The 12,269-nt window shown below is 35.6% G+C and overlaps 1 protein-coding gene across 2 annotated transcripts in view; it reads left to right on the forward strand.

Annotated features, from left to right (window-relative positions):
- Window positions 1-12,269, forward strand: part of ALKBH3 (alkB homolog 3, alpha-ketoglutarate dependent dioxygenase) — a 141,258-nt gene that overhangs the window by 17,467 nt on the left and 111,522 nt on the right. For both annotated transcript variants that reach the window (XM_044083401.1, XM_044083402.1), the window contains exon 2: window positions 1,979-2,082. In XM_044083401.1, coding sequence (XP_043939336.1) covers window positions 2,010-2,082 — 73 coding nt within the window. In that variant the 5' untranslated portion in view covers window positions 1,979-2,009. The remainder of the gene's footprint in view (window positions 1-1,978; window positions 2,083-12,269) is intronic.

A 12,269-nucleotide genomic window follows, 5' to 3' on the forward strand; every position in this document is an offset into this window, starting at 1 on the left:
CTGCTATATATTTCTCTCTAGGCTAAAATCACATCTAAGTTTCCATTTTTTCTCTCATTTACATGATTAGTGCTGGCTAAATGAGATCATTCTGTATATCCAGCTTGCCTTCAGTTTGCAGCTAATATGTCTTTGTGATCACCTTTCTTTCTGCATTTGTCCCATGCCTTCTTGAAGGCCTCTGTTAAGCCCAACCCCACAATCCTTTTCCAGACATTATCCACTCTTTTTCTTTATAAGATGAGATTTTAAGCTGTGATTTTTATTTGTAGCTGGTGTCCTCTTCTGTCTATCCCCCAAAAACTTCTTAGTCTAACCTCTTCATAATTGCAATTTTTGAACTTGTGAACCCAGGTCACTAGCCCCTGTTATGGCCTGTAATGTGTACGAGTTCCAGACCTTCTGTCCTGCTAGTCTGGTTTATCCAAAGCAATTATTTCCTTAGTTCCTTTCACATGATTGCTATGCCCTCTTATCTTGGTCTTCTGATTTGCATGTATTGCTCCATGTGTTTCCTGACATTTGACATCTAGTGTGGGTAGACTTTCCCAACCCTGGAATATCTTTCCCTCAGGATGCAACTAAGCAGTCCATATTTTCCAGCAACAGCTTTTTTATTGCACTTGTAGGCTTAGTGGTACTGGTACTTTTCCTGGTTGGTCCATCTTGTTCCCAATCCCAGTTTTTATTTGGCTCCCATTTGTTCATCCCTTTTGGTATCTATGTGTTGTTTTTCATCTAGCCAGCCTTCTTATCTTAACATTCTTTTGTCAAGTTATTACGTCAGATGCCTTTCACAAGTCAGAGTAGACTACATCATCTTGGAATTTCTATCAATTTCTGATATAATCCCTAGGATGACATTTTGTTGGACTGTCCTGGCCCTGTGGTATAGAGGGGCGAAGCCTTGACTATGGCCCAAGTGACCTCTGTGTGATCAGCAACAGATGAGCAAGCTAAGGGAGGATGACCTTAAGTGGAAGACTGCAGCTCGCCAGACCACAGGATGGGAGAACGGTTGATTGGCCCACAGCATTGGTGACTTGTCGTTGTGGTTGCTAGCATTGGTGACTCCTGGTCGTGGTTGCTTGGCCCATGGCATTGGTGACATCTGGTTGTGGTTGCTTGACCTTAATGACTTAGATTCCTTTTTTGCCTCTTTCCTTGCGTCTCTGTATCTTTTTTTTGCCTTCCTCTCATTACCTTGTTTTTTGAGAGAGAAAATTAGTACATTAATTTATTTGAATGTATGCTGGTTACTTTCTCAGTCTAGTACTGGGTCACTGAGTAACTAGAGCTATAGATGCAAGAAATATAAACTAATTTTGAATGGGGTTGTCGGTCGTTTGCAGGAAGTATGTACACCTATGGGCACATTTTAGAGGACTGCCATTTCATGTATGGCATGTCTGAGGGATATGAGAGGAATCCAGAACCCCTGGCAAAAGCCCAAAGGGCGATGGAGGATGTGTCGATTCTGATAAAAAGATGCCCCAGCCAAGAAGGAAAAAGGAGCACTAAATGTGCTAAGAATTGCATCACTGTACCTCCTGGTCATTTTCTGGAATTATGGATGACTCCCCCTACCCTAGAAATGGGAGACCCTTCTTTCTTCTGCTCCAAGTATCGCCACTGATGGTTTATTAAATCTGGGCTGCTAGCATACTAGCTGGAAGTAAAAGAGCACCTTTACCAGTACCTGACTCTTGTTGTTGTTATTTTTTGTTTTGTTTTGCTTAGAAAAAATTAAATCAGAATTATGTCAGTAGAAGTAGAATGCTCCGAGTACGTTGCCATACAGTTTGTTTTAATCTGGGTACAGGTGGGAATGGACAGCAGAGACGTCATCCCATTAAACACAAAAGTCTTGAGTGATTTCTGATTTGTATAGTATCATTCTGCTAGTTAAAGTTGTGTACATTTTACAGACTGTTTTGAAAAGTTCAGAATTTAATGTGGAGTGATATTTTCTTTTCAGTTTGTAATGAAGCTGTAGATTTCTTGTCACCATGGATAAGAGGCAGAGGGCAAGAGTCCAAGGTTCCTGGGCAGGTCCCATCAAGAAAACAGAACTTCGTTCAGGTAGAGCTTGGTAAACTATTGTAGAAATGTCATTAACTGCAATCTGTTGGTGTGTTTTCTTTTCCATATGCAGAAGTAGCAACATTGGTTGAATAGTAAAACTTGACCATATCTTTTTTCCCTCGTATCAAAAAGCAAGGATTTTTGCAGAGGGAGATTTATCTGATAAAAAGGGGTAATTAACAGTTTGTGTTTATTTTTACTTGTATTCTACTTAAAATTGGACTAAGACTATTTTCCTTCTTTTCTTGCACACGCACATACACACACACAGTTTTTACATGATAACCTAGACCTATTATTTCAGTGTTACATCTCAAAATAAATTAAATAAACCTTGGCAAATCATCCCCATTGTCTTCTATTATAATCACTACAGTTATAGTAAGATAGCTTGCAGTGTTCTCTAAAACAAATTTTAGATGTTTTTCTTATAAAGGGCTACACACTTGTGTGTGTGGGAAACATTTTGAAATTCTAATAGAATTCAGTAGCTTACAAGTAAAATGGAAATTTAATTTTTAATAATATAGTTTTTCTTATTGTCTGCTGACTAGTGTAGTATTTTACCAGAGGGGATGATATCTGAATCAGCATTATTGTTGCCTCATGCTTCATGTTCCAGGGAAATATTGTTCTTATTCTTTTTTCAGTGTTATTTTACCAGGTAAAGCATTCCAGATGCTTTTTGTATAATCTTACACATCATGCCATAAATCTGTCTGCTGTGATTTACAGATACTGTTCGGTAGTACTCCAACTCCATAATTTGTATAATGATTAATTCTAAATTGATTAGAAATTAACTCTAGAAAAGGACTATTATTTGCAGATAAATTCCTATATATGAGATGAACTGCACTCTGCTGTCATTCATATCATTGTCTGAATAATACGCAGGCATGATTAAGAGAACTTTGATTTGTTGATTTTATGTAAAAAATAGTGTATGCACTTCTGATCAAGTTGGAACCGTGAATGGATACTTTAGTGGATCAGCACTTGCTGAACATAAATCTGTCATTATGACTGTTTGTAGAAAATTTAAAGTCAGTAGGGTACTTCCTTATTATAGCAGCCCCGCCAATATAGTAATGTAAAGAGCAAGCGGGGCGATTCACACTGAAAATTTTTATCACGTATACTGCTTTAGTTATTCTTTTTACTTATTTTTTTCTGAAACATTTAAAGTGTATATAATCATGTAATATCACAGGAAACCATAGTAGTCATTTTAATAGCTGGAGCAGGACCGTGCAATTTATGGATCATTTGTTTACGTAAATGCCTTGATCTTGGATTAAAGAGGTGCATTACAAATCATTATACCATCTAATATTAACTGACAACGTTTTTTGGAAGAATGTACAGTTGAATTTTGAAAGCAAGACCCTTGTTAAATACACTACACGTGAATATGATTTTCAGTGATGCCAGCGAATGAGTAGTTTGTTTAACCGTAATCTATGAAATGTGTATATGTACTCCCCTATTACTGAGAACACCGTAATGATCCATACCGTTCAGCTGTCAAGGCTTTCAGAAACTGTCCGGATTTTTGTTTTATATTTTTCTCTTCCTCATAAAATGTGTGGAGCGGTGCCAGGGAAGCTCAGGTGGAGTGAGGATCACTGCAATTCACAGTGAAATAGCCACCTGAAACTGGATTTATCGCCCTGCTTACTCTTTACATTACTACAGCGACACGGCTGCTATAATAAGGAAGTACCATCAATAGTAGTATTCCTAACTTTTTGAGTCTATAAACAGCATAAGAAGGTCTCTATGACTTGCAAATCTAACAGCAGGAAAATTGCAGTGGTAACTCAGTCATTGTATGTGGTTTGCATACATTGAAATTCTCAATTATCTTTGTAGCAAAAGTCTGCTGAAAACCTAGAAATGACTGCTATAGAAGAACAGGAGGCACCTGCAGAATATTTGGACTTAGTAATACCTGAATTGTTCATCTTAAACCAAGGAGTAATACCTGTCGTCCTCCTTAATCTAAGGGCTGCTTAATTTTATGAAGAAGATCCATGGTGGTTAAAAAGAGATTGAGAGTAGTCTTTTCAGATAAGCTTCCTGAAGGGAAACATCAAATAGACAAATTAGAATTTCAGGTGAAGGAGCTTCTTGTACAGGTTGAAGACCAAGATGGTAGAGGGAAGAGATAGAAATGCTATTTTTAAGGTGTTCCCAAACCTAAAAAGGGCCATGTCTCTCTAAAATTTATGGTGTCTAATATTATGGGGAGGAAAGATTTACTTAAAAAACAGCTTAAGACCTTCTTATAATTTATTTACCCCTGCATCCTCTGAGGCAAATAACATGTCATGTAATTGTAAATATGAATCTTAGATTCCAGAGGAAGCTCTTTTGTCACGATTATTGGTGGCACAGAAGAAAATATTGCTTAGTGCAAGTAGAATTTTCTGTGAAAAAAGATTGTCAGAATAAAAAAATAGAATTCAAAAACTGCGATAAGACTTTGTAAACAATTTTAACTTATTGTATCCTGCATTTAAAAGATACCAGTTGGGAAGAGTTTTGATCATATACCCAGAGGAAGCAATCACAAGACTAAAGCAATGTGCAAGATGCTAGAGTACAAAACAGATTGCAGTCAGGTGCACCTTCTCTGGAAAATCCAGCAGTGACACATGCTAAGCACTTTGTCCCACTCTTTGGAAGGTATATGTTGTGAGAGAAGGCAGCAACAGCTTCATCTCATATTTGAATTGATATAGCTAGGGATGTTTTCTATGACTGATGACTTGTTGAGGTTGTGAGTAGAAAGATTGATGTCATTTTAGTGGATTATAAGTAAATGGATTAAAGTTTATATGCAAAGTATGCTGACTGATTTGAAAAGCTTTGTATAAACTCTTGGCTGGGACGTAGACCCGATGTCTTAGTTATGTTATTGGCTATATTGCTCTCTCTCTCTCCATATATATATATATATATATATATATATATATATATATATATATATATATATAAAATATTTTTTTTTGTTTGAAGCTATATTTTACATGTGTATGCAGACATCTGTGGAAAGTATTTTGCCATGAATGAGACTGATTCTTATCTATCCAAGGAGTGGATACTGTGATGCTTTTTATATTGCAACTTTATGATAATGTGGCTATTGAACAGTTAAGTCTGTAATGTTATTGAGAAAGCAAGAATGTTTTTTTGTTTAGACTGTTGAATATTCAATGCAGTTATTTTATATATAGAATCTGAAAAGCAACTCTTTCAGCTGTATGTTGTAAAGGCACGATTCTCAGTGTGTGACTTTTTGAATTATTATTAAAGCTGTTTTTGAATAAGGTAATGGGGGAAGTTATAAGTGCAAGTGTTGTGTATACAACTGTGAATGTAACTAAAAATATGATTTATTGAGTGTATTTAAACAGGGAATTGTTTTTTATTGAATGTTTTCTGATGAAGTTTCAATATACAATGAAATGAAAGTGCTCAGCCTTTTTTATCAGTCTTTATCCAGTATTTTGTTGTTTCCATAGTGGCCGCATAAAATGCACACCACTTCTTTGGCTATTAGTTTGGGTTTTTGGTGTGTTAGCCTGTTTTTTTTATTTTTTTTTATTTGCGAGAACAGTAGACTCCCTGTTATCTGGCCTTCTTTTTAACCAGCCTTCAAATTTCTGCCATAGTCAGAGCAATAGACAACAGAGAAGAACAGCACTTCTGCCTCCTCTGTGCACTTCAGAATGTCTCTGCTTAATGCAAGTTAATTTTTGTTTCAATATTTTAAGATTAAAATGATAAGGCAAGACGTTCCAAAGTGCCAGGTTAAAGCAAGACCCGATGAGTGACTTGCCTGTATTTAGTGACTATATCAGCTATTGCAGTAACCAACCCAGTAATCCGTAGATGAAGTAACAAATTCTGCTGTCCCACAGCCCTGTTAATTCCATATTATCAACCTCCCCTAAATGCCTCTAACCCTCAGACCACTGTTATGAATTTTCGAGTTTACAAACTTACAGTCATTAACCTGCAGTAGTCACTGGGAGTAGCCCAACTAAACTCCCCCTTTTGTCTTCAGTGACATACCTCCGTAAGCAAAGTTCTTAAACTTTGCTTACCATAGATCCACACACTAGTGACTTCCACTTACTATCAAACACATTACCAATATAATTACAAGCCATGCCTTAAAACTGAAACATTGACCTCCAAGACTTTCCTTCTCTTGTTCATGTTCACTTCCAATGAATAAATATTTACATATAACATATATATGTAATTTCTTAATCTGATTTACAACCTATAAATTGTATTTTGTATGCTTTTTTTGATTAACCAGCCATTCGTTTATCCAGCCTAAGATCCAGTCCCAGCAAGACCGGATAAGAGGGAGTCTACTGTAAATGAAAGGATTACCATTTGAAGGAAATATATAGTCGTTTTGTTTGATTTGATTTGATTTTTTTCTTGCCCTTTGACTTGTATATAGTTTGCTAATATTTGTGGTGAGTTACAAATTGACGTAGGTATGATTTTTAGCTAGGTAATTATATTTGCTTTCAGGACTTAAGTATTACTGAGCATAAACTAATATGCAGCCATAACTGAGGAACCTGTAGAATAATTTGCTTTTGCTGTTGTTGGTGAATCAAAACTGCTTATTTATAGAGTAGGCCATTGCAGTAACATTTTCAAGCATTTATTTCTATTTAATATATTTTGCTGAATAAACAGTGGTAGCATATATATATATATGTATATATATATATATATATATATATATATATATATATATATATATATATATATATATATATATATTATATATGTATATGTGTATATATATATATATATATATATATGTGTGTGTATGTATATATATATATATATATATATATGTATGTATATATATATGCCTATATTATGTCTCAGTGAAAGAATATTTACTACTGTTGTGTAACAGACTCTGAGCTGCAAGCTCCATGTGCATGTTGGTTGCTTAAAGTTAATCAATTTATATAATGGTTTATGTGATAATTTTCAGTGAGTTTGCATAGTATAGTTCAGTAGCAGGGGTAGTGTCTTTCTCCCCAATATTGCACTCTTATTCTTGAATTCTCCAACAATGAAGACGTGTACTAGTTTTTAATTTTGGGGGGGGGGGGGATTTGTAGAAGCCTGAAGCGATGTGTAAATATTTTTAATATTAGCCAGTATAATGGGATACATTTTTTATAATAATCCCCTTTGGAGTACTAGATGTAATAATATTACAATATTAAATAACTTGTAGGTGAGTAGTATGATGACATGGCTTAGCTATAGAAGTTTTTTTTTCTTTCTTGTTGACAGAGTAGTGCTTTCTTAATAATCTTTGAATCATTGGCTACACCTTACCACTTATGTTTTTGAATGCTATCATTTATTTTCATTTTATTTGGAATGCAAGGAGAATTTATTTAATGCTTTCAGAGAGGAGAGCAGAGCAGGAGGAGGTGGTCCCTTCACTTAACCATGTATTGTTATGTGGCTTTTGGATGGTATTGGCTCGTATCTGGCAGAGGCATTAGACATTTGTCATGGAACTGAATTGTGTATATTTCTATGTTTATCTTTTTACAAAGTCTTTTTTTTTTGTATTTGATGAAAGTGTAGGCTGTGAATGTTTTAATATCAGTTGGCCCAAAAAGATGATGGGAACTATTAACCATATGCAATAGTTAGAAATGCGAACAGCAATTTAAAAGTAATATTGTTAAGTCATGTAATATTAATGGACTCTGTTTTTCAGTGAAATCAGCATTAGTAAAAAGTTTGTTGGCCTTCATGTTTTTGTGAGAAACGTGCAACTCTCATGTCATGTATAAGACACTGATAAAAGTTGTATATACACTAGTATTTTTTGCTGTCTACCCTGGCAGAGGTCATTGAGGTGTAGACCTATTTAATAGAAAGAGGATGCATTTTGTGAAAGAAGATAACTTGATAGCTTAGGTAGATTTGTTGCTCTCAAGGCTGATTTAGAAAGTAGAAAACTAACTTGGTTACCATTTATCTTCCCTCTGGTTTAAAGATCTCGCACATTAGGAGTGGTTATCTTTGTGTGCAGGAAACGTGGCTGCAGTAATGCAATTTTGAAATGTTCAAGCTCTACCCCGAGCCATACATTATCCAACACAGGAAGGGTAGATAAGAAAATATTGTAAGTTACTAGGGGTTGTTGATGTTGCCAAAAAACTAGAGAAATTCTGGGAAATGTTAAGCATATTATTCCCCCAAATATAAGAGCTTTTCTGTGTTAAAGTTTTCATTACCACTGAACATGCTTTGGTTGGTAGAAATTTTTGGGCTGCCCTGTTTGTCTCTTCAGATCATGCTCTTTGTAGGTCTTAATTTTAGGTTAGATGGTCCTTTCATGGAGAGGGTTTGAAGACTTTAAAATAAGTCTCTGTTAAGGTGAATCCTTTATTGACTGAAAAGGTACTGCTCCTATGAGAAAAAATGTTTTTTGATTTTCAGTAATAGCTTATGGGGTAAATGGGATGTATTTAAAAAGCTCCTATATGGTATACAGAATTAATCGATTCATAGACTGTACTAGGCTCCAAAAGGATCCGAAGGGCCTTTCTAAGCCTAACCAAGTTTTCCTGAAAGAATGATATCCTGCATCCAAATAGGATATTGAGGGCCAGGGATTTTGAAGCTACTTTTTTCCCATAAAGGACATGGGTGACAAGCCCGGTGTAAATTTCCTATTCCTCATCCACTTGTCTAGGTTGTGCTTAAATTTGGTAATAGACCAACTCAGCTTCACATAGATGGGAAGCCTGTTCCATAAGAGGTACAGTCTCTGGGACACGCATTTGTCTTTTCAGCATGTTCTGTTTATGTCACAGACAAACTTCAGGGTCCCCTAGATCTTGTATTTCTGGTACTCTTTGACTTATGAATATGTAAGAGATTCATAAGTGGGGGATTGTGGATGCCTTGTAAGCCAAGCATTGATCACCCCTCAGAAATCTATAGGAGAACTGATTAGAGGAAAATGGCTTTAAAGCTCTTTGTGTAAGGCAGATTTGTTAAGCCTTGTATTCTTTTTGTAAGGAATCCTTGAGGTTGCTGTAGTTGCTGCATATGCCTGGTCAGGTACATACCAAAGGGAGCATTGTACTCCGATTGGTCTGATAAGGGCGGAGTGCAGTGAGTTAATGACCTCATTGGACTTAGATGCCATGCCCTTACTTATAGGTTGCACAACAGAAAATGATTTTCTCACCACTGTGGCCACATGGTGGTTGAAGGTAAGGCTACTGTCTGTGTACATACCCAGATCCCTAACCACTGGGTCAAGTCTTAGGGGTGTATTATCAACATGGTAATTTAGCTGAGATAATTTCCCAAAGGGTATAATTATGCATTTCTTTGCAATGATTTTAAGACCATGGCTTTACCATTTTTTAGTCAGAGGTAGACCTTTTTGAAGAATGCTAGTGTCTGCAGGGGAGTTGATAACTCCCAGCTTGCAATCATCTGCAAATTGTCAGCCGTAAACCTTCAGCATTTGCTTCCATTTCAGAGAAATAGATGTCAAAAAGGAGTGGGCCCAGTACCGAGCCTGGGGGGACTCCATAGTGACTGGCCTCTTGGTGGAGGTGGCCTCACCTGTTTTAACCTCCTGGGTCCTATCAATGAGCCAGTTGGCTGCCCAGCAGTTAATAAAAGGGTTTATACCTAAATTATTGAGCTTGTCTATAATGCCTGAGTTGGGGTATTGTATCAAAAGCCTTGACCAGCTCAAGGTAAGCTCTGTGCAGTCTTACCTTCATCCACTGCTTTGATAACCATCTCAAAAAGTCCATTAGATTCACATTTACAGGACAAGGAAAGAAAAATGAGTAAACTACTGTAAAGGGTTAGAACAAGAACTTAAGGCTTTAGACAATGTCAATTCTAAGATTTGAATAGTGGGGACAGTAGAGTTTACATTTGAAGCAAGTATCACAGCATTGAAAAGAAAGTTAGATTATGCAAAAAATTAACTAGTTTCATGCTGTACAAAGTTGTCTAGTAATGAGAGTTTGTCCTCAGGTAGTTGACAGAATGGTAACAGAAACGTAAACATTTTCAAACTGGAGTGATGCTGACTACCATAAACAATTTTAAATGGTTTTAAAGATTTTTACAAAAAAATATGGTTGGTTGGCTTTGAATTAGTGTTTGCAAAATATTTGCATTTAGATATTTTAACTAGGGTACAGATATCTAATGAGCAGAGTTTAGCAACTGTTTAACTTCTGTTTCTTCTGACAATGTAAGTTTTGCTGTTAATGGATCAAAGAAGATTAAAACACTGAGAATGGATACCAGTAGGAATTTACATAAAATTTCAAAGATGTATGTATTCAGCTATCTATTCTTCTAACTAATTTATTTTATAAGGTAAACAGTACCACTACTGTTCTAGTGTAGTCAGGAGAAAATTTTTTATCAGCTTCAGTTATATTAACCGGTAACAACTTATGCTTTAGATTCCATTTTTTTCTATAATTTGTTTAATGGATCCCAGTTTATTATTTACTGTAGTATCATTAATGTTCAGCAGAGTTAGGTTTTCTGTTTTAACCTTAGAACTTTAACTGAATTATTGGAGTTAGCAAAAGTGGCAGACCAAAAAATCTTTTTAAAAAACTAAGGACCGTTACTCAGTCTTTAATGAGCTGGATCAAGATTTTTGGAAGGTGATGTAATATCTCTCTGATGGTACACTGAGAAAAGGAATACGTATGACTTGTTATATATACCCATCTAGATTTCCATTTTTTTCTTCTGTTATGTGACCAGAAGTTTTGTTTTGTTTACCTCCACAATATTTTGCCCATAGCTCCTTCCTTTTTTGAAAAATATTTATTAAATTATCAGTAAAAACATAGGCACATGTATACTAATAGAAAAGAAAACTAACCATATTATCATTTTTCATGGTCATTCATTACTTATGTGCTTTCCTTTCTTTAACAACTGTCATTCACTACAACAGTACATAAATTGCTCAGCTTCTGCCTTCCCGTAAACCTTGCTCATCCTCCTGAATATTGTTCTGCATGTATTGTTTGCACAGATTCCATTTGTTTACATAATTTGTTCTTTTTCCTTTTATAAAGATACCACTTCCAGTTCTTTTATCCCTTTAGCAATGTTTAGTACTTCAGTTACATTTTGCTTACATTTTGATTTTGATATTCTAGTAATTGCTTCTTGGCAGCAAGTAACATTAAATTTAAGGCCTTTCCTTACCATATGTAGGGAGTTTGCGATTCTATGTCCAAGGTCAAAACAGTAATTTCTTTAGTTAAAGCCATTTGTTTCCTCAATATTCCTGACTGAGTACTTTGTAGAGAAGTTTTAAAATCTACCATCTCATTACACACACAAACAAATGTTCCCGATTACCTCTCTCACTTACTCTGTTTCCAATCACACCACCAGCATTTGCTGTCTACTTGAGGAAAAATTAATTGCAGTCTGCTTAGGGTTTAGAAAACTTCTTTGCAAATGCTTCTAAGTAAAAATCCTTAACTTTCTGGACATTGCATACATGGAAGCAATGCATATGTCCTTTCATGGTTTCTTTTGTAAGTTGCTTTTCCATTTTCTCTTAATCTTATCTAACCTCTTCTGATTGATTCTTATAGTTATCGCACAATATTCTTTATGCCCTAATAATTATCTGGTTTTAATAGTGGCTTCTGTTCTAAACTTGACTGAAATTCTACCAGAGCTAGTCTTTCACTTAGTACAACCTAATTTTTCTCTTTGCCCATACTCTGATTTGAATCCCTGGTAGGGAACACAATCTCTGACATGCAGTTCAAACTTCTGCTTAGTCTCATCCTACTTTACCTTCCCCCTCTGGTTATCTGCTTCCAGTGGCTTGTTTCCCTTGCTAGTTTTCTCTAGTAAATTCCACTCCTTCTTGCCCGTTTTCTATATCTTTACTTGCAGTAATCCCTATTGGCAAAATCTCCTTTTTCCACCTTGTGTTGATTTAATTCTTTGAATACTTTCTGCAACATTTAGATTATAATAATTTTTTGGTTGTTTTATTGTCCTCCTGGATTTTCATCCGCAGTCCTACTCTAACCATTATTTTTTGAACTACCTCCGTGCTTCATTATCATCCCTTTCCA

This window comes from Protopterus annectens, chromosome 9.part0 (assembly GCF_019279795.1).
Source record: "Protopterus annectens isolate FY-2018-M chromosome 9.part0, PAN1.0, whole genome shotgun sequence".
NCBI classification, from domain to species: domain Eukaryota; kingdom Metazoa; phylum Chordata; order Ceratodontiformes; family Protopteridae; genus Protopterus; species Protopterus annectens.